We start from the raw sequence: 23145 nt of genomic DNA, 5'->3' as shown, positions 1-23145 counted from the left end.
ATGTCTCCTGGGTGCTGGCAGACGCGGTACAGCTTTGCTACACAGTAGCAGCAACCCATTGCCTTCTGGCAGCAGACGGTGCAGTACGACTGGTAGCCGTCCTCGTCGTGTCCGAGGTGCTCCTGGCCACGTCGGCTGGGAGCGCCTGGACAGACATGGGCGCAGGGACTAAATTTGGAGTGACTTGACCAGGTCATTCTCTTGAGTCCTGCAGTCAGTCCTATTGAACCGTCTTATGGTGAGCAGGCAGGCGATACGGATTGCTAGCAGTCGTACTGTACCATCTTCTGCCGGGCAGGCAAGAGATGAGGATGGCTAGCAGTCGTATTGTACCATCTTCTGCCGAGCAGCCATGAGATGAGGATGGCTAGCAGTCGTACTGTACCATCTTCTGCCGAGCAGCCATGAGATGTGGATGGCATGCAGTCCTTCTGCACCATCTGCTGCCAGCCAAAGATGTAAAAGATAGATGGAGTGGATCAAAACAAGAAATAGACCAGATTTGTTTTGTACTCATTTGCCTCCTCCCCTGTCTAGGGGACTCATTCCTCTAGGTCACACTGCAGTCACTCACAGAGAAGGTGCAGCGAGGTAAATCTAGCCATGTATCAATCAGAGGCCAGGCTAACCTCCTTGTTCCAATAAGAACAATAACTTAGGTGCACCATTTCTTATTGGAACCCTCCGTGAAGTCCTGCCTGAAATACTCCTTGATGTAAAGACACCCCCTTTGTTGATTTTAGCTCCCTGAAGCCAACCCTGTAAGCCGTGTCATCAGTCGCCCCTCCCTCCATCAGAGCAACGGCAGACAATCGTTCCGCGCCTTTTTTCTGTGAGGACGCCATACCAAGGCAGGCATGGAGGCCGCTCAGCTCACTTTGGCAATTAGGAGCACATTAAACACCACACGCATCATCCAGCAGTATATGCAGCACCAGAACCTGGCAAAGCGATACCGGGCGAGGAGGTGACGTCAGCGCGGTCACGTGAGTGATCAGGACATGGACACAGATTTCTCTGAAAGCATGGGCCCTGCCAATGCATGCATCATGCAGGTTCATGCTGTGGAACGCCGATTCTGGGCTCGGGAAACAAGCACAGACTGGTGGGACCGCATAGTGTTGCAGGTCTGGGACGATTCCCAGTGGCTGCGAAACTTTTGCATGCGTAAGGGCACTTTCATGGAACTTTGTGACTTGCTTTCCTCTGCCCTGAAGTGCATGAATACCAAGATGAGAGCAGCCCTCACAGTTGAGAAGCGAGTGGCGATAGCCCTGTGGAAGCTTGCAACCCCAGACAGCTACCGGTCAGTTGGGAATCAATTTGGAGTGGGCAAATCTACTGTGGGGGCTGCTGTGATGCAAGTAGCCAACACAATCAAAGATCTGCTGATATCAAGGGTAGTGACCCTGGGAAATGTGCAGGTCATAGTGGATGGCTTTGCTGCAATGGGATTCCCTAACTGTGGTGGGGCCATAGACGGAACCCATATCCCTATCTTGGCACCGGAGCACCAAACATAGTCGTTGCTTCACATTCATGCATTCTTTATTCATTCATCACACAAATAGGGGGATGACTACCAAGGTAGCCCAGGAGGGGTGGTGGAGGAGGGAAGGAAAATGCTGCACAGCACTTTAAGCACAGCACTTTAAAAGTTTACAACTTTAAAATTTATTGAATGCCAGCCTTCTTTTTTTTTGGGGCAATCCTCTGTGGCGGAGTGACTGGTTGGCCGGAGGCCCCCCCACCGCTTTCTTGGGCATCTGGGTGTGGAGGCTATGGAACTTGGGGAGGAGGGCGGTTGGTTACACAGGGGCTGTAGTGGCAGTCTGTGCTCCAGCTGCCTTTGCTGCAGCTCAACCATACACTGGAGCATACTGGTTTGATCCTCCAGCAGCCTCAGCATTGAATCCTGCCTCCTCTCATCACGCTCCGGCACATTTGAGCTTCAGCCCTGTCTTCAGCCTGCCACTTACTCTCTTCAGCCCCCCACCTCTCCTCCCAGTCATTTTGTGCTTTCCTGCACTCTGACATTATTTGCCTCCACGCATTCATCTGTGCTCTGTCAGTGTGGGAGGACAGCATGAGCTCGGAGAACATTTCATCGCGAGTGCGTTTTTTTTTTTTTTCTTTCTAAGCTTCACTAGCCTCTGGGAAGGAGAAGATCCTGTGATCATTGAAACACATGCAGCTGGTGGAGGAAAAAAAAGGGACAGCGGTATTTAAAAAGACACATTTTATAAAACAGTGGCTACACTCTTTCAGGGTAAACCTTGCTGTTAACATTACATACATAGCACATGTGCTTTCGTTACAAGGTCGCATTTTGCCTCCCCCCCACCGCGTGGCTACCCCCTCAACCTTCCCCCCCTCCCTGTGGCTAACAGCGGGGAACATTTCTGTTTAGCCACAGGCAAACAGCCCAGCAGGAATGGGCTCCTCTGAGTGTCCCCTGAAGAAAAGCACTCTATTTCAACCAGGTGACCATCAATTATATCTCACTCTCCTGAGGATAACGGAGAGATAAAGAACGGATGTTGTTTGAATGCCAGCAAACATACACTGCAATGCTTTGTTCTACAGTGATTCCCGAATACGTGTTACTGGCCTGGAGTGGTAAAGTGTCCTAGCATGAAGGACGCAATAAGGCTGCCCTCCCCAGAAACCTTTTGCAAAGGCTTTGGGAGTACATCTAGGAGAACCGCGAATGCCAGGGCAAATTAATCCTTTCACATGCTTGCTTTTAAACCATGTATAGTATTTTAAAAGGTACACTCACCAGAGGTCCCTTCTCCGCCTGCTGGGTCCAGGAGGCAGCCTTGGGTGGGTTCGGGGGGTACTGGCTCCAGGTCCAGGGTGAGAAACAGTTCCTGGTTGTCGGGAAAACCGGTTTCTCCGCTTGCTTGCTGTGAGCTATCTACAACCTCCTCCTCCTCATCATCTTCTTTGTCCCCAAAACCTGCTTCCGTATTGCCTCCATCTCCATTGAAGGAGTCAAACAACACGGCTGGGGTAGTGGTGGCTGAACCCCCTAAAATGGCATGCAGCTCATCATAGAAGCGGCATGTTTGGGGCTCTGACCTGGAGCGGCCGTTCACCTCTCTGGTTTTCTGGTAGGCTTGCCTCAGCTCCTTCAGTTTCACGCGGCACTGCTTCGGGTCCCTGTTATGGCCTCTGCCCTTCATGCTCTGGGAGATTTTGACAAAGGTTTTGGCATTTCGAAAACTGGAACGGAGTTCTGATAGCACGGATTCCTCTCCCCACACAGCGATCAGATCCTGTACCTCCCGTTCGGTCCATGCTGGAGCTCTTTTGCGAATCTGGGGCTCTATCATGGTCACCTCTGCTGATGAGCTCTGCATGGTCACCTGCAGCTTGCCACTCTGGCCAAACAGGAAATGAGATTAAAAAGTTTGTGGTTCTTTTCCTGTCTACCTGGCCAGTGCATCTGAGCTGAGAGTGCTGTCCAGAGCGGTCACAATGGAGCACTCTGGGATAGCTCCCGGAGGCCAATACCATCGAATTGTGTCCACAGTACCCCAAATTCGAGCCGGCAAGGCCGATTTAAGCGCTAATCCACTTGTCGGGGTGGAGTAAGGAAATCGATTTTAAGAGCCCTTTAAGTTGAAATAAAGGGCTTCATCGTATGGACGGGTGCAGGTTTACATCGATTTAATGCTGCTAAATTCGACCTAAAGTCCTAGTGTAGACCAGGGCTGAGTTTACCCAGTGAAATCACACTGATCTGTTGCTAATCAGTTGCACCTTCTGGTTGTGTATTCGGGGGGTGTGCTTGCAGCTCAGGTAGTCAGACCCATGCTAGTTTGAGGGCTTGTCTACACTGGCACTTTACAGCGCTGCAACTTTCTCGCTCAGGGGGGTGAAAAAACACCCCTCTGAGCTTAGCAAGTTTCAGCGCAGTAAAGCGCCAGTGTAAACAGTGCCCCAGCACTGGAAGCTACGCCTCTTGTGGAGGTGGGTTTTTTTAGAGCGCTGGGAAATCTCTCTGTCTTTGAGCATGTTATGCAGGATACTGTGTGTGTGTGTGGGGGGGGGTACCTCTAGCTTCCTTGTCTGTGACCAGGTGCCACCCAATCTGTGTCTGTTGCCCCCCAGCTAACTTGCAAATGCAAAAGCTGCTGGGCTGTAGTACGTCACCAAATTCAGCTAGAGGGGAAGCAACATGAATTGGGGGGTGGTAGCAGTAGATCCTAGATAGACAGGGAAGGAACAAGAGATTCCGAGCAAGGCAAGGAAGCTGCAAAGGGAACAAGAGATTCTGAGCAAGGCAAGGAAGCTGCAAAGGGAACAAGAGATTCTGAGCAAGGCAAGGAAGCTGCAAAGGGAACAAGACAAGCTGCACAGTCCTCCTGTAGCTCTGTTGCTGAATGCACCCAATGGCAGTACTCCAGGGCTTTTGCACGCCCGTGGAAGAGGGGATGGATTGTGTTGACTGGCTTCTCTCGCCTACATGTAAGAGTCAAAGATGGTAAATTGGGAGAGGATGAGAACTTTGTTGATATAGGAGACCTCCAAGGTTGAGTGGGTTGAGAGGAGGTGGCTGTTTTTTTCCCCACCATGATTTTGGAGCAAGACTGAGGGCGTGTCTCGACTGCAAAGTTAAGTCAACGTAAGGCAACTTATGTTGATCTAACTATGTAAGCATACACGCTACCGAGTTCTTCCCCCCGCTGTAACTCTCCCGCTACGCTGACCTAGTAAATCTAACTGGATGAGTGGCGTAAGGCTTAGGTCTATGTAGTTCAGGCAAAGCAGTGTCTGTATAGACACTACTTTTACTTGTAGGGTGCCCGTTTTCAAATAGGGGGTGGGGGTGTTCCAGCTGTGAGCCCCAGCATTGATGACTGCTTAAGCCTCACAGCCGGGCACTGAGAGCCTGGGCTGTGGGCTCCCGGCAGAGCTCCCAGCTGGAGCCCAACTGCCATCTGGGCTCTCAGGCCTCCCCCGCACCCCGCCTTAAGTCGGTGCAAGTGCTCTTGGTGAGGATGTGCACCACTGACAGAAGGAGGGTCGTGTGGCTATGAAAAACCACAATAATTCCTATGTTAGGTTGACTTAATTGTGTAGTGTAGACATGACCTGAGAGTTGGAAGGGTGCCTGATCTGCTGGGATGGACTTTGTGTCTTGCCCTAGAGGTAATTATTTAGGAGCTTAGGGTGGAACAAAACTGTGGCACGTTGTGAATATGTAGGTTGGGGCCAGTTGGTTGTATGGGTTTTCTTCACTCAATTCCTGTGGCTGTGAGTAAAGATGCACAATCCAGGAAACAATACGGTGCAAAGTGTTCCGTATCAGTTCTCTTGTTTTTGCTTTTCTATCTCAGAAGAGAGGGGTGCCAACAGACAAGCAGCCCATTTAACCACTGATCTTGCATGAAATGACAAAGTGTTAAACCATCCCTGATTTGATTAGGGACAAGCGTGGTTTGTTTTCTTTAAAGGTGTTGATGGGCCAAGGAGGGAGAGGGTCTTCTAAGATGAGAAGGTGCTAGTGTTAAGACTCTGTACTCTGCCTATGACACAAACTGAGCCAGCCATGGTGACTACTTGCTGGGTGCCAGACACCAGCTAAATTTCTTATTCAGAAAATCACGTTGCTTATGAAAATGAAGGCAGGTTGAGGGTGAGAAGAAGGGTTAGAATAAATTTCCACTTAGCCTTGCATTCTTCACAAGGTGCTTTGAGCCCAAGGATATACCAGTCTGGGGTGAGTTACTGGCCTCAGAAGCAGCGTGGAGTAGGGAAGTGCAAATATGTGTAAAACAGGTGCTAATGCAGAAGTCTCCCTAAAGCCTTGGGACAAAATGAAACCATGATGGTGTTTGTCTGTGCAGGGCCCAGTTGGAGGTGCTTTGCTTTCCCTTATCTGAGCCGGCTGGCAGGCTGTGCTGATAGGGAGCAGAATGGTTGTGTTGGCTCTATATAACAGAGGGGGGCAAACTATGGCCCATGGGCCACATCCAGCCCGCGGGACCCTCCTGCCCGGCCTCTGAGCGCCTGGCTTGGGAGGCTCGCCCCCAGCCCTTCCCCTGCTGTTCTCCGTCCCCCGTAGCCTCAGCTCACTGTGCCGCCGGCACAATGCTCTGGGCACTGTGAGCTCCTGGGGCAGCGCAGCTGCAGAGCCCGGCCTGACCCGGTGCTCTGAGCTGTACGGTGGTGTGGCTGGCTCCAGCGCCGCCAGCCACCAGTGCTCCAGACAGCACAGGGAGCGGGGGTTGGGTAGGATAGGGGGCAGGGGAGTTTGGGGGATGGGGGCGTGGATAGGGGTCAGGGCAGTCAGAGGATGAGGAATGGGGATTTTATGGGGGCAGGGGTCCTGGGGGGGCAGTTAGGAAGGAGAGTGGGGGTTGGATGGGGTGGTGGGGGACAGTCAGGGGCAGGGGTTCCAGGGGCAGTCAGGGGACAGGGAGAAGGGCTGGTTGGATGGGGCAGAGGACCTGAGTTGGGGGGAGAGGGAGGAGTCAGGAATGAGAGGAGAGATTGGATGGGGCGGTGGGGGGGTCTGTGGGTGGTCAGGGGACATGGAGGGGTGGATGGGGCAGGGGTCCCGGGGGAGCTGTTGGGAGGGAAAAGCAGGGGGGGGTCAGATGGGGGTGGGGGCCGGGCCACGTCTGGCTGTTTGGGGAGGCACAGCCTCCCTTGACGGGCCCTCCATACAATTTTGGAAACCCGATGTGGCCCTCAGGCCAAAAAGTTTGCCTGCCCCTGCTCTATAAACACTATACTGTTGCAGTCCCTAATGTGATACCAACCTGATCCTGAAATAAAGGCAGGCCAGCCTTCAGATACTAAAAACAACTTACTGACCCTTCTGAGTGCCCCCAATGTACTGTGCAGCAATGCACAGCTAAACTGCTGGCTGCAATAGCAGGTGAAATACAGAACAACAAGATGTCAGTCTTGTCATCTACCACCTTCCCTGCTGAACACCACTGGTGGAGAATAAGTACTGGGGAAAATACCTGTTGCGAAGGAAATTCCAGCCCCCCTCCTCCCTGCTTCTGAAGCACTATGTTCTGTTCCTGGAGAACTACGTGGAAAAAATCCCCTACAGAAAGCTCACTCGCTGTGGGGAAATACATACTGTTTTCAATGGAGGCAGTGTCTGTGGGAGTGCATGGCTCATCCAGTAGTGTGCCAGCAAGAGGAGGTTTCAGCTTCTGCAAAGCAAACAAACAAAACCATCTCTTCCCCTATCATTCAGATGGATTGGACAGGAATACCCATACGTTATAAATTCTGTCCAGATCAGTGAATCTAACATAGGGGAAACTTTTTTTTTTTTTTTTTTTTTAACTTGTAATAGGAGCACTTTTGTTGCAACACACCAGCAGGAAACCAACGATCCCATTTTCACAGTAGACTCTCAATGCGGGCAGTCGTGGCTTAGTGTGGAAATCTTTGAAGCAGATTTAGAACGACTTGCCCATTTAGAAATATTATGTAAGTAAGTTGAACTAAGACACTATTGAACTGACCATGCACAGCTGGAGAACAAAACATTGTCCTAGTCCCAAACCCAGGAAATGGAGTGTTAATTCAGAAATGGTTCATGATGATATTCAATTCATTTCCCAGCCTCATTTAAACATATATATTTTTTTTTTTAAAAAGAACGCTCTGTCTCTTGCTAAATCGATGTCAGAATGGCACTGAAAGCAAGGGAAAATGGCAAAAAAGGGGAAGAGAGTTCAGGACTAGGTAAATATAATAAAATAAGATTAGCAAGCTAAGGCCCTACCACAACTCTTTTGTGTAATGCCCATGACAGTATTTCCTTCCTGAAAAAGAGCAGAGATATCAAACTATGCAATGATATTTTGGAACAGATAGTAAACAATAGAAAAGGTCAGAATTAATGCAATGCACTAACTGAGCAGTATAAATATATTCTTTAAACCTACTCTACTGGGTATGTGTTTTGGCAGTTTATGAAGTTCTTTTTAAACATTAAGTTCTGGAATTAGCACTGCCTGTGTTTATCTTAATGAGCAGAAGGCCCACAGGAAATGTACTGCGGCGCCAACTACAGGAAAACAATATAAAGTTTTGTATTACAGTATTGCTACCTCAAGCAGTCAAAAATCATGAGTTGTGCCCCCCCCCACCCCCAATTACCAGATTGGCTTAAATATCCATGAGATTAAAAAACAGCAACAACGAAAAAGTTTGGTTTTGTTTTTTGCAACTGGCTTTTGAACTTTTAGGGTGCACTCACTCCACATTTTCAGCTTTTCTCCACAACTATGAGGGCTGGAAGCTTACTTTGTTTTAAAGAAAGCTGAGATTCTCATGCAATCTCTTAATTGCTGCAGCTAGGATTTGAAGCAAAACACCAAATATCACAAGACTCGCCGTGAAATTGCGAGAGTTTGCAACACTGGTATTATTTATTTAAATTGCACCCAAAATCCGCTTCATAGAACTGATGAGGTAGAAGGCACAAGGAAGAAACCCCTGTGAGCCCTAAAGGCTTGTCTTCGCATACAGCACAACAGCGGCACAACTGCGCGGGTGCAGCTGTAGCACATTAGTGAAGATGCGACTACACCGGCAGAAGAGCTTCTCCCATTGGTGTAGTTGAGCGGTTCTCAAACTTTAGCGGCCCAAGTACCCCCATTTTGATTTAAATGTTTTCGTGGATCTCTAAGCCCCGCACTCAGCCCTAGGCCCCAACCCCACGCCACCCTTTCTCTCAAGGCCCCACCCCCTCTTCCCACCCCGCTCCACTTCTGCCCCCTCCCCACCTCTTTCTGCCCCCTCCCCTGAGCGCGCCCCACTCCCCCCTCCCTCCAGCGCCTGCTGCACCCTGCTGAACAGCTGTTCCCCAGTGTGCAGGAGCCTCTGGGAGGGAGGGGGAGGAGTTGGTCAGCGGGGCTCACGCGGACCCTGGAGTACCCCAGTTTGAGAAATGCTGGTGTAGATAATCCACCTGAGAGGTGGTAGATATGTTGAAGAGAGAAGCCCTTCCACTGACACAGCACTGTCTACATGAGTGGTTAGGTTGGTATAGCTACGTTGCTCAGGGGTGTGGATTTTTCACACTCCTGAGTGACATAGTTATACTCATACAGGTTTGTAGTGTAGACTGGCCTAAGAGTTTATCATTTCTTAGACATGATGTGATGAGTAAGGGTAACAGGCAGTAGGGAGCAGAGGAAAGCTTGAGGAAGGAAAAGGGTGGCCATATCACATGGTTATTCAGTTTAGGTTTTGTAGCTGCTTCTGCACACGCTTATTATACAATGGAGTGACCACACCATACATGTAAATTATCATTATGAGAATGCTTGATAGGGCACACAATTGGTGTGAAGTTGTTGCACCCTGCCCTCAGGCGCTGTACTTATTGACACAGAAGAGTAAAGACTAATTGCAAATGAAAATATAGCCCCAGCAGGGATGCTGGTTCCCTATCCCAAGGAAAAAGGGTGGCTACACTGTTTACAAATACACCTCCTTACTAAGTATAGTGTGTGATCTATTCTGAGTATGTCTGTATTTGAAGCCAGTGGGAGCAGACTAAGGCCCTTGTGTTCAGAGCCGACATAGAGCAATCTTGGGTATCTGGATACTTTGTCACTTGAATATGTGGAAGGCTCTCCAAATATAGTAATAGAATCTGCTAGCTTAGTTTTCCTACATTTACACTGGGTAGTAGATAAAGTAAATTTGCAAAGGTTTATTTAGGCTCCTTATTAGAAATTCCCATGGTTCTCTCTTTACTTCAAAACCATATATCCAGTCACAGAAAATTACTCAGCAAAGGACTGTAAACAACTAATGCAAAGAATGTCTGACACTGGCTTATCACATTTCTTTTCCTTTTCTTGTAGGTATTTTTGAAGTGCTTGTGAAAGTTTGGACAGCACTATTTAAGCCCTCTGCTTACTCACCTATCACGAAGAGCAAGGCAGGTTGAACTCCCCAGGCCTAGAGATATCATGGGCCATTTTATCCTTGGCCTCTTTTATTATTAATCCTTTTTGTTAATTATTAATTATTAATCCTTTGTGTGTGTTGTGGCTACTTGTCTGATAGGAAACTGGGATGAAACCATCAACTAATTTCACATTAGCTAGCAAATAGCCTGTTCTCCAGCTTATAGCACTTCTAAATGCTCAGGTCTTAGTCCTGCTTTTGAGATATTTGGACATATGTTCATTTGTTTCTATGTAGCAGATAAACATGGTTTGTTATAGGTAGGAGTGTGTGTGTGTACATGGCTAGTAACTGATTGAATACGGTATTTGGAAGTGTATTGGTATTTCTGAAGGCAGGATCGTATTAGTGGAGGAATGGTGTCTTCTGAAAGTGGGTAGGTAAAACTGATACACAGTATTTCACTCTGATCCAGTTTGCAGCCACAATTAAAGGTTATACGAACTAAAAATGTGGTGGGCAAAGCCAAGTCTGCTTACATACCTCTGGTGTCCTCAGTGGATAAAACCCACTATTGGGAAAGGATAGCATGGTTTTCAATGTAATACAAATGATCCCTGCTCCTGTAGGTTCTCCCTTGTAACTTAATAGCAATGCCCCACTCACTGGAGCCTAGATCGTTACATCTTTTAATTCTGGTTCCATTTATCAAACCAGTCTCGGGGGGAGGACTTGAATTATGCAATGGATTTTTAAAGTCCCTTAAAAGAAAAAGTTACCTTGGGCAACTTCTGCTTTCAGTTATGTCAATACCACCTCATTGGCTCCAGGTGAGTAACCTAGGGATAAATGAGGGTAGAATGTCCCCAAATCTTCTTCATCGTTATCAGTTTGGTTTCTGATCATTCATAGCTCAAACCATTGTGCCCATACCATTCAGAGTCCCACTGAAGTGGCTCTTGATGCAAGCCAAGCCAAAGATAACTTGACGACATCTTTCATCTGATATAGGCAGCACACATTGGTTGCCTAACACTTTTTGCATCAAAACCCTCTGTCTTCAATTGCTTATTTTCTTGAAACCTTTGGGTCTGAAATTGTCCATGTCTGATGTTTGCTTTGTGTGTATTTATTGATTGATTGATTGATTGGGGAAGTAAAACCAGTAAATGCTGTCAATGTTAAAAATGCAACCTAATTTCTTCAGCAAATGAGGCAAGGATCCTATGGATAACAGCATAATTCACCGCACAAACTTCTCGCATCCTGTGGAAAAAACGGTATTTTAGCATGTGATTAAAGACTGTATCATAATGCATAATTCATAAAGGGGCAAGGTTAAGGTTGCATGAGCAATCTTTAATTCTGGCATTGTCTAACTTCTGAGTGCTTCACTGTGCAACCTTGGTGATGGTCTTTTAACATAGCTGTTCCATATGGAATTTCTATATAAATGAAAATAGTGACATTTTGTAAAATGCCTCTTGACTATGACTGACTTGTGTTCTTTTGTTTAGTAAATTTCTTTGCAAGGGTAAAGGGATACAAAGTAGTTATTAAAAACATAGATAAACATTTTCCAATGCTTAAAATCTAAACTGAAATATAGTTTATGAGCTGAGAATTCAACTTTTTTTTCTACTTAGAATTCATTAGTAGTACTAACAAAAGCGTTTAGGGGCTTATTTGCCTCTCATTTGCACTGCTTTTACACAGTTCTGATTCCACTAGGCCAGATCCTCAGCTGATATAAATTGGCATAGCTCCACTGAAGTCAATGAAATCAGTGAAGTCAGTGATTTGCTACTGCTGAAATCTGACCCATTGTCTTCAGCTGATTCACTCCTGATGTGCACTGATTGAAGTGGGAGGAGAATCAGGCTCTTAGTATTTGTTACTTACCAATGTATCATTATCTTCTGCTGTGTAGGTGGGAGGGTCAGAGAGTCTCTATTTTGATAGCTGTATCCCCGATAATGTCACGGCAAACCTGGTGGCTGAACTTTGTGACTTTGTCCTCACCCATAACTATTTCACATTTGGGGACAACGTATACCTTCAAATCAGCGGCACTGCTATGCGTACCCGCATGGTCCCAGAGTATGCCAACATTTTTATGGCTGACTTAGAACAACGCTTCCTCAGCTCTCGTCCCCTAATGCCCCTACTCTACTTGTGCTACATTAATGACATCTTCATCATCTGGACTCATGGGAAAGAAGCCCTTGAGGAATTCCACCATGATTTCAACAATTTCCATCCCACCATCAACCTCAGCCTGGTCCAGTCCACACAAGAGATCCACTTCCTGGACACTACAGTGCTAATAAGCGATGGTCACATAAACACCACCCGATACCGGAAACCTACTGACCGCTATGCTTACCTACATGCCTCCAGCTTTCATCCAGACCACACCACACGATCCATTGTCTACAGCCAAGCTCTACGATACAACTGCATTTGCTCCAACCCCTCAGACAGAGACAAACACCTACAAGATCTCTATCAAGCATTCTTACAACTACAGTACCCACCTGCTGAAGTGAAGAAACAGATTGACAGAGCCAGAAGAGTACCCAGAAGTCACCTACTACAGGACAGGCCCAACAAAGAAAATAACAGAACGCCACTAGCCGCACCTTCAGCCCCCAACTAAAACCTCTCCAACGCATCATCAAGGATCTACAACCTATCCTGAAGGACGACCCATCACTCTCACAGATCTTGGGAGACAGGCCAGTCCTTGCTTATAGACAGCCCCCCAACCTGAAGCAAATACTCACCAGCAACCACATACCACACAACGAAACCACTAACCCAGGAACCTATCCTTGCAACAAAGCCCGTTGCCAAGTTTGTCCACATATCTATTCAGGGGACACCATCACAGGGCCTAATCACATCAGCCACATTATCAGAGGCTCGTTCACCTGCACATCTACCAATGTGATATATACCATCATGTGCCAGCAATGCCCCTCTGCCATGTACATTGGTCAAACCGGACAGTCTCTACGTAAAAGAATAAATGGACACAAATCAGACGTCAAGAATTATAACATTTAGAAACCAGTTGGAGAACGCTTCAATCTCTTTGATCACTTGATTACAGACCTAAACGTCGCAATTCTTCAGCAAAAAAACTTCAGAAACAGACTCCAATGAGAGACTGCTGAATTGGAATTAATTTGCAAACTGGACACCATTAACTTAGGCTTGAATAAAGACTGGGAGTGGATGGGTCATTACACAAAGTAAAACTATTTCCTCATGTTTATCCCCATCACCACCACCACCGTTCCTCAGACGTTCTTGTCAACTGCTGGAAATGGCCCACCTTGATTATCACTACAAAAGGTTCCTCCCTCCCCCACCCCCCCGCTCTCCCGCTGGTAATAGCTCATCTTAAGTGATCACTCTCCTTACAGTGTGCATGATAAACACCCATTTTTTCATGTTCTGTGTGTATATAAATCTCCTCACTGTATTTTCCACTGAATGCATCCGATGAAGTAAGCTGTAGCTCATGAAACTTGTGCTCAAATAAATTTGTTAGTCTCTAAGGTGCCACAAGTACTCCATTTCTTTTTGTGGATACAGACTAACACGGCTGCTACTCTGAAACCTAACAAATCATTGTGTTCGTTTCCTTGCAAAAGAGTCCCATACCTGACATTCTGTACTCATATAAAGCATTGCTAACAAACAGGCTATGCTGGATATAGTTTCCTTGCAGCTTTAGAGAAGGGCTTGTGGAAATCAGAGTTTCACTTTGTACCCCTAAAATGGAAGAAGACTGGACTGTGGCAAAAAGCATGCAGTCTGGATTAAGTTAAAGGTGTGGAGGAGATGCTAGGGGAGGGTGATATGTGAGGGGTTGAGGTTGAAAGAGCAGTCTAGGCTAATAATACAATTCAAAACAATAAAGCAAGGCAATGTCGGGGGTGATCTCATGTCCTTCCTTTCTTTGAAATATAATTTGTTTATTGCATGAGTTCCTTACCTATGGATGCCATTACAAACCGTGGCTCCAATCCTGCAATCAGATCCATGAGGAAGGGTTTTGAACTCAATGGATTTCTGAGCAGGTGCATGGATCCTCCCTCAGGCTCAAGGCCTACATGTACTGTAATACTTTTGTCATTCAGCTTTCTGTGTGTTTTCATGCTGCAGTAATCTGGATATGGCAATAGGAAGTAGCAGTATAATGCATTAGTGTCATACAGTCACCTTTTTTATGTTTGTTATGAGTCAGGGAGATGTAATTCAGGTGTCTTAAAACTGTTAGGAAAACAAAAACAAACCAAGCCTAGTGCTGCTTAAAACAAGCCATAGGAGGATGTTCATAGAGTTACAAGGCCAAAGGCAGAGCACTTTCAGCTACCTGAGAAATATACCATTATGTGTATATTGGTGTAACTGATCTCTATTAGATTATGGTTCATTAGCATTAAATCTCTTTTTCAAAAACATGTAAAAAGCATGGGGGACACATATGCAAAATATCGGCCTACTAAGAATGACTTTTCATGGTAGAGGGAAAAGTGAAAATAATAGAAGAGTACATCTTTCTTTTGCAAATTTCCACATCGTTTTGTGGCCAAACAGCTATTTTCAGAGGGTTCAGTGGCAGACGACATACTGATAGCTGTTGAAAGGGCAGTGTGGTAATTTGAAGGATGGTTCATTTGAAACTGTCACTTTTCCTCTTCCACCACTTCCCTTGGTCTGGCCCAGCTGCTTTTTAATTTTGATTGTTTTCTTAAACCACTTAAATTAGGTGAAAACTTTAACTTCTATCTATTTATTTATTTATTTATTTATTAATCTTTTCCTGCTATTCTTCCCAAATTAAGTATGTGCTTGAGTGCTCTCCTGAACTTGGACCTAAGTTTTCCTCCTACCCATTTAAAATAATGAGTAGCATTCTTCTCTCCACAGTGCAGTCACTGTCCTGAACTGATGGAAGTTTGAGGACAGCTGTGACATCATTAAGAAGGCCGAAGAAGCCAATCCCAACATGCCTTTGGACATTCCATTGATCAAAGCCTGACTTCATTAAAACGTGATGGGGGAAAAAGAAAAAGGCAGTATCAATTAAAAGTTAGCAATATGACCGGTAGGTTTCTGAGATCATATCCTGGCCTATTTCAATGCCATTAAAGTATATTTGTTGAACTAAGCAAATCAATAAGTTTATACTATCACAGTGGAATATTCATGTTTATAAATGCAGAGGAACATAGCATTCAGTTGCTGTTACTGAACTCTTGAATCCCTAAACTTAAGGGACCCAGTAACCCTATTTGCAGATTTTAAGGCCTGAGGAACCATTTTGACTGAATTAAATGCAGTTAATAGTGATGATGACAGTTTGCACCATTCATCAAAATATGTTTGTGGAAATAAGTGTAAAACAAAAGTGTTTTATCTTATTGCATTTCAGGTCTGCCAGTCATGAAACGGATTCTGCTGGTGATTTTCCTGGCTGCTGCTGTTATGTATGGTATACTTCTGTGGAAGACAAATGTCTATTTGTAAGTTTAATTTCTGCTGGGATGATGGTGGGATCCATGAAGCGATTTAGGTATTACAATGCTCTGGCCTTGGCTACCCTTGCGAGTTACAGCGCAATAAAACTGCCCAGAGAACTGTACCTCACTCCCTGTCCACAATGACGAGGCATGTACAGCGTTGTGTCTCCGCAGCTACAGCGCTGCTGGTACTCCACCTCCCCAAGAGGATTAACAGCTGTTGCGCATTGGCTGAGATGCTCCAGTGTAAACGGGGAGTAACGTTATTACGCACTGATTGACCTCCGGAAACTCCCCATAACCCTTTTAACTGAAGCGTCCTCTCTTGTTTTGTTGTGAACTCTGGACGCGGAAGAGCCGTTTCAAAGCTCCGTTTCGGGGGGCTGCTTATCAAAAAAACAAGCACAGCTACTGTTTGCTTTGAATGAGTGAGAGGCAGGCAGGGGGGCTCCCTTGGAGTGCCAACAGCTAATGTTTGCTTGAAGAGAGAGGTGGGGGGTGGGGTTGGGATCCGTTTTGGGGAATGGCTGCTTATCTCGCCTATGAGAAAAAAAGAAATAGCTGCTGTTTGCTTTCAGTGAGTGAGAGAGAGAGAGAGGCGGGGTAGGGAGGGGGGTCTGTACTTAGAAGACAACTCGCTGACACACACTCAGCACCCCAAAACCCCACGCTCCCTGTCACACTCCACCCCACTCCCCCCATTGGAAAAGCACGTTTCGGCCACTTGAATGCTGGGATAGCTACCCATAATGCACTGCTCCCAATGCAACTGCAAATGCTGCAAACGTGGCCATGACAGTGCGCTGTCAGCTGTCAGTGTGGACAGACTGCAGCGCTTTCCGTACTCAGCTGTACGAAGGCAGGTTTAACTCACAGCGCTGTACATCTGTAAGTGTAGCCAAGGCCTTAGTGTCACAGCACCTAACTTTTAACTCTCCTAGAAAATCACAGGAACAACACTGTGATCTACAAAGTTTGAGTTAAGCATCTAGGTGCCCTTTACAATGAATGGGGGGAGATCCACAGAAGACTGCACGCTTGATGTCGAGTTGCCTAAGCTAGCCAATGGGAGATGCTGACCAAAAGGATGTGCTAAGCCCTGTCCCTCTCATGAAGATAGGCAACTCCCTGCAGCCTGGACATAGATGACTATTTCTTCTTGCAATCCATTAATAGGAACCCAGTATCTGGACTCAGGTGGCTTAGGTGATTTAATTGCTTCTTGCTGGAATGAGTTAGGTGCCTGCCTACTTCCAAACAAAAGGGCCAGAGGAGAAAGTGGTGGTGCCCACCTAAAAACATTTTGCCCAGTGGTTAAAGCACTTCCTGGGAAGTGGCAGAGAGACAGGTAAAAAATTAATAATCTGAATAAGTGTATGTCAAGCTATATAATTTCTTAAATGTGTATAGATATAGTGTATCCTCCTGGTTAATATAAAGAAGTAACAAATTGGGTGACTGGGCAACCCAAAATGGCAGATGAAATTCAATGTTGATAAATGCAAAGTAACACACATTGGAAAACATAATCCCAACTATACATATAAAATGATGGGGTCTAAATTAGCTGTTACCACTCAAGAAAGAGATCTTGGAGTCATTGTGGAAAGTTCTCTGAAAACATCCATTCAGTGTGCAGCGGCAGTCAAAAATGCGAACAGAATGCTGGGAATCATCAAGAAAGGGATAGATAATGAGACAGAAAATATCATATTGCCTCTATATAAATCAATGGTACACCCACAACTTGAATACTGCGTGCAGATCTGATTGCTCCAGCTCAAAAAAGATATATTGGAATTGGAAAAGGTATAGAAAAGGGCAACAAATGATTAGAGGTATGGAACAGCTTCTGTTTGAGGAGAGATTAATAAGACTGGGACTTTTCAGCTGGGAAAAGAGATGACTGAGGGGTGGATATGATAGAGGTCTAGAAAATCATGACTGGTGTGGAGAAAGAAAATAAGGAATTATTATTTACTCCTTCTCATAACACAAGAACTAGGGGTCACCAAATGAAATTAATAGGCAGCAGGTTTAAAATAAACAAAAGGAAGTATTTCTTCACACAAAGTGCAGTCAGTCTGTGCCAGAGGATGTTGTGAAGGCCAAGACTGTAACAGGGTTCAAAAAAGATCTAGATAAATTCATGGAGGATAGCTCCATCAATGGCTATTAGCCAAAATGAACAGAGATGTAAAACCATGCTCTGAAGCATCCCTAGCCTTTGTATGCCAGAAACTGGGAATGGGCGACGGGGGATGGACCCATAGGCGCCAACTTCTCCTGGTGCTGGTGGGTGCTCGTGGCCCCTCTGCCCCAAGCCCACCCCTGCCCTGCCCCCTCCCGCCCATGCCCTGGTCCTATTCCAACCCCTTCCCCAAATCCTGGCCCTACCTCTTCCACACCTCCTCCCCTGAGTGCGCCGCGTTCCTGCTCCCCCCCCCACCCCCAGCATGTTACACCGCAAAACAGCTGTTTCACTGCAGCAAGCACTGGGAGGAGAAGCGGGGATGGTGTGCTCAGGGGAGGAGGTAGAGGCGAGCTGGGGTGGGGGGCGGGGCAGGGAGCTTGGTTGCCGGTGGGTGCAGAGCACCCACCAATTTTTCCCCATGGGTGCTCCAGCCCCGAAGCACCCATGGAGCCTGTGCCTATGCATGGATCACTTGATGATTACCTGTTCTGTTCATTCCCTCTGAAACACCTGGCATTGGCCACTATCGGAAGACAGGATACTGGGCTAGATGGACCTTTGGTCTGACCCAGTATGGATGTTCTTATGTTCTTAAATTTAGTGTAAATGCTCTATTTAGTTGCAAATCAAAAAAATGTTTTAATAGTTACCAACTAATGAAAATCAACCGTTAATGGAAAATAACTAAGAAGTACACATGCAAAATAAGATTTAAATCAATTATTTTAATCAAGTTTCCTGCTTGCTGATTTAAAGCATGATTAAAACTGGTGATCTAAATCACTTTGACTTAAATCAATCCACCTTGATTTAAAGACACTTCCTTCTGAAGGATTAGATTTGATGGTCTTTAGTTTCCACCTACATTAAACACTATTACGTGTCATTTTGTCACAAATAAGGCCAAAGTGTCAAAGCCTGAAGAGCTGCCTACATGTGAAAAACTCACACAGTGTACAAACACCTCAGGTAACTGGGTGCATGAGTTTATTGTGGAAGCAAACACCTATAATTAAGTTTCAAGCACAAATGTGGGTGTGCGCTCCAGAACTGTGGCCGCACATAGCCTTCCACTTCTATTTAAGTCTGATCTGGCAGATGGTGTTTATGTGGTTTGTGCTATAAAACCATGAACTCAGTGGTTAATATTTTTTTTTAAACCCAGTTAGTATTTCCCTTAGTTTGGTTTGTCAGAAGTGCTAGAAGTGCTATGTGACAACTTGAAGTCAGAACATCATTTTGCATTTGATTATGCAAGTGTAAATGGGTGCCTGCTCCTAACACAGCACACACACAACAGATATTGCAGAAAGTGAACCCCACTTTCATTCCTGGGCTTTGCCTTCTTAAATAAACTAAGGCAGAAATGTGCTTATGAATGTAAACATTAGGCCTGAACCCACAAAGATATTTAGGTGCCTAAGTCCCATTTTTAAGCACCACTGTGCTCCACAAAACCCACTCTTTGCTGCTGCCTAACCCTGTAGGCACCTAAACTCATTTGGTGCATAAGATTTGCAGTAAAAGTTCTTTAGACACCCATGTTTCTATCTCTGAGCATGCACACTGCTGCTTCACTCTAGGCATCCGGACGCCTCTCTCCCACTTACGATCCAGTATGACCCACAAACAAGGGGAAGACAGGTGGCAGAACGCCTATCTAGCCGGCCAGACCTGAACTGATAAGCATGCTCAGAGACCACCTAGCTCTATATCAAACTGTGGCGGTTCAGTGATGAGACGGAACACAGCTTTATGCAAGCAGACAGGCTGGTCAGCGGAGATGGGCTGTTCTGCCCCCCCGCCTTCCACCTTCTCCTTTTATTATATTTCTCCCCCTAAGCATTACACACTGCTACACAAAGGAATGTATGACGTTAATTCATATACTTAGTTACCATCCTCTATCTACTACAATCCTGGTTCTCAGGCCTTGAGCCCAGGCTAAAAAAGCCTCCCACAGTTGCTGTCCAAACAATCAAGTTCTCATGGTTCATATCTAGCCCTTGTCCTTGGATAGAGCAATGTGTGCATTGCTTCTAGGAAACAGTCAGGGTGTGCCCCGCCTGTTTCCAGGTGGAATAGCTAAACATTAACCCTTCACCAAACAATTTGAGGAAGGGGAAAGGACCTCCCAGTCCAGTGGTTAGTTACTCACCCAAAATGTGGGAGACCCCTGCTTCAAGTCCCCCCACTGCCTGATAAAGAGTGGGGATTTGAACAGGGGTCTGTCTGTGTTGCCTCTCAGGTGAGTGTTCTAACCACTGGGCTGTGGACAATTCTGATGTGAATCTTCCCAATCTCTCCTGTTTGAAGTTGTTCCACTGTAAGGAAATAATTTAAATATTAATTGGGCTAGAGAGAGACTCACTCTGTAATCCAGTGGCTCTAGACCACTCACCTGAGAGATGTCAGATCCTTGTTCAAATCCCTTGTTTTTATCAGGCAGAGTGGGGAGATTTGAACCAGGCGTCTTCCACATCCCAGATGAGTACCCTAATCACTGAGCTAAAGGAAGAAAGCGCGGTCCTCTCCTCCCTCCATTTTACATGGACTTGGTCAGATGCTTAATTCATTCTCTCAAGAAATGTCTTAGGCATGTAAGCCACCGAACTCCAGAAGAGGGTTTCCCAGTTGTTGATCACTAGCAGAGATAGGCGCCTCCCTGCAGCCTGGATTTAGTTGCCTATCTCCAGGAGAGGAGGAGGGCTAGGACACACTCTCTTGTCAGCATCTCCCATTGACTAGCTGAGGTGGCACCACGCCTAGCATGTTGGCTTATGTGGAATGCATTCTAAGACACCTATCTCTCCCCATTCATTGTATAGGGAGCCGAGGTGCCTAGCTTGCATTTTATGGATCCCATTGTTCCGGTGATTTATTTTTTTTTTCTAGACACCTAAAAGTTAGGCATTGCAATGCTCAGTATTGCAAATGCCTAAGCCCTTTCATGGATCCAGGCCTTCTCTCTCAAGCTTTATTCTGAATGGGCTGATTTCTCCATGCAGGATTTCCTCCTCCCCTCCCCATGCACTCTATCTTCTCACAGAAGAACTCAATGTTTATGTTTTTAAGTAGAACTAGTAAGACCCCACTTGGTGTGGCTATCAGGGTGAGTGAGCAAAAAGAGTTATGTATCTCCACGCAGGGCCCTAACACCTGATCTCCAGTTGTAGCAGTTTTAATAACTACTAGGTAATGAAGATAGGTATCTTGGAGCAGCACTGAATGATAAAAATCTTACCAGTAAGAAGCATGGTATTAACTAGTAAAATTAATGTGAAAGCAATCAGAAGATTTACTTGCAAACCTTTATTTGGTCCTACATTTGTGTTTTATTCATTGGTGGGATCTATTGACATCAGTAGAACTAAAAATCAATGCATTGAACATGATTGTCAAAGTTTCCCACCCTGTCACTGCCGCCTCCTTTAGTTGCCTGTTCAATTTATATTAATTCTTTTCTTTTAGGCTGCCGCCTACAGCTATACGAAGAAAAACTGGACTAGAAACGTGTAAATTGGAGCCACCATTTGCGTCTTTATTGAAGTAAGTCCAAATGAGGATGCGCTAACTGAAGAGAGATTTTAGTTATCAACACATTTTGACCATTAATATTTTTCATCTTAACTACCCGATCAGATGTGACCCTCAGGGTCAGTTTCCTGAGTATGCATGAGCTGCTTTGTGCCACTCTGTCCACACAGAGTGGCTGTGTGGTCACTTTACATCACCAGGGCAGCACAAAGCAGCCAGAACATACTTATGAATCTGTAGTGAATAAAAAATTATATTTAATTATTTAATAATAGTGAATTTATTTCCATAATGGAGACACACAATATAACCGCTTTTCATGCTTGTACAGTAAATAAAGCCCTTGTTTCTAGAACTCAGTCATTCAGGGGCTTCCTCTGATTTTTCAGGGATCTGTGCTTCCACAGTTGCTTTCAGCATCTCTAAAAATCAAGCTATGAAACTGTAAACCTATCACACGCCAATCAATAGGCTAAAGCCACGGGTCCGATTCTACCTTCACTGAAGGCAGTGCGGTTGCATGGCTATAACTGAGGAGACAGAATTTTACTTGGGATGTTACTCAGACAGTAATCCAGGGAGATTTTTGTGCATTTAGGGCCTGATCCAAAGCTCACTGAAGTTAGGGGGAATATCACTGTTGACTTGAGTGGGTATTGATATGGGCTCTAAAAGCCCAACATTTGGAGGTGCTTTCTTAACATTCTGTGGCAATACCTACAACTCAGTGGAATTGTGTCTAGTTCAAAGGCCAAAAAATGTGCTCATCCAATCAGGAAACAGGATTAGTTACATGGTATTATTTCTATCTACCACAGCTCAAATTTGTGAAAATGGACTTGAGTACACATGGTGAATGGTCTGATCAATCCATAGAGTTAAGAATGAAATAAAATTTGTTGGGTAAATTTTGAATAACAAATACATTTGGGGAAATTATCTGCCTACGGACACCATATGCATAGAAAATACTGGATGAATTTAATCTAAACGATAAATCTCAGCTCAATTTAGGACTGAATGAATAAGGACCTCAAGACTCGGCTGTATGTTTCTGTTTAGTTTGTTTTTTAATGGAAGTATACTTTTATTCTTGAAACTCACATCACATTGAAGATGGAGCTCCAACTTATTCTGGAAATCAATGCATCAAATGAGTCAAAATTAATTCCACCTTTAATGAAATATGTGAGTTTTAATGTCTGTATTTCCATGAACTAAAAAAGTGGGTTACTGATGGTTTACTTTCCATCTCTCCTTGGTGCACAAGGAATGTTTGATTAGCCTCATCCTCAGGCATAACACAACAGCTTCTACTCCATTTAAGGAAGCAAAAGTGCAGGTATTCTGGTTTTATTGTAATTTGAGAGGTAAAAGGGAAGAAGAATTAAATTACTCCTCAGAGAATTCTGCACCAAAAAATTAAAGGTTATGCGCAGAATATTTTAAACTTCTGCAAAATTCTGCAAATTTTATTTGTCAATAAATAAATGTGGCTCCAGCATGGCAGTGAGGAGCACAGGCCACTGGCTGCACTGAAGTGGGAGATCACCCTGAAGCCCCCATCTCCCCCGGTACAGGGACTAGGCAGTGAGGCTGCACCTGACCCTGACATGGTGCAAGGGCTGGGCCTGCCCCAGAAACACCCCAGGGCCCTGCCCCTCTGTGCCAGGTGCACCAAGTGTGGCTGGGCAGGCTCAGCCCAGCAGAATCCAAGTGTGGAGGGGCTTAGAGTGGGGGGATCCAGGTGTGGGGTGAGAGGTTTCTGTGTGGGACAATCTGGGTGCAGGGGGCTCAGTGGGAGATCTGGATGCACAGGGACTCATTGTGGGGTTCTGGGTGGAGGGGCAATGGGACTATGCAGGGGATCCAGGTGAAGGTGGTTGGGGCTCAGCAGAGGGGGTCTGGGTGTGGGGGGCTCTGTGGAGAGGTCAGGTGCTGGGGGAGTGGGGCTTGACGGGGTGGGTCTCC

At 45.7% G+C, this 23145-nt stretch overlaps 1 protein-coding gene across 9 annotated transcripts in view; it reads left to right on the top strand.

Moving 5' to 3' along the window:
• Positions 1-23145, top strand: part of ST3GAL6 (ST3 beta-galactoside alpha-2,3-sialyltransferase 6) — a 177960-nt gene that overhangs the window by 108421 nt on the left and 46394 nt on the right. For all 9 annotated transcript variants that reach the window (XR_012154502.1, XR_012154504.1, XM_073307840.1 and 6 more), the window contains 3 exons: positions 14851-15028; positions 15356-15446; positions 21109-21186. Coding sequence is in view for 7 of the 9 variants with exons in the window: in XM_073307840.1 (XP_073163941.1) it covers positions 15022-15028; positions 15356-15446; positions 21109-21186 (176 nt within the window). In the remaining 2 variants the exon portion in view is untranslated. The remainder of the gene's footprint in view (positions 1-14850; positions 15029-15355; positions 15447-21108; positions 21187-23145) is intronic.

This window comes from Lepidochelys kempii, chromosome 1 (assembly GCF_965140265.1).
Source record: "Lepidochelys kempii isolate rLepKem1 chromosome 1, rLepKem1.hap2, whole genome shotgun sequence".
NCBI classification, from domain to species: domain Eukaryota; kingdom Metazoa; phylum Chordata; order Testudines; family Cheloniidae; genus Lepidochelys; species Lepidochelys kempii.
This window is presented reverse-complemented; position numbering and strand designations above follow the sequence as displayed.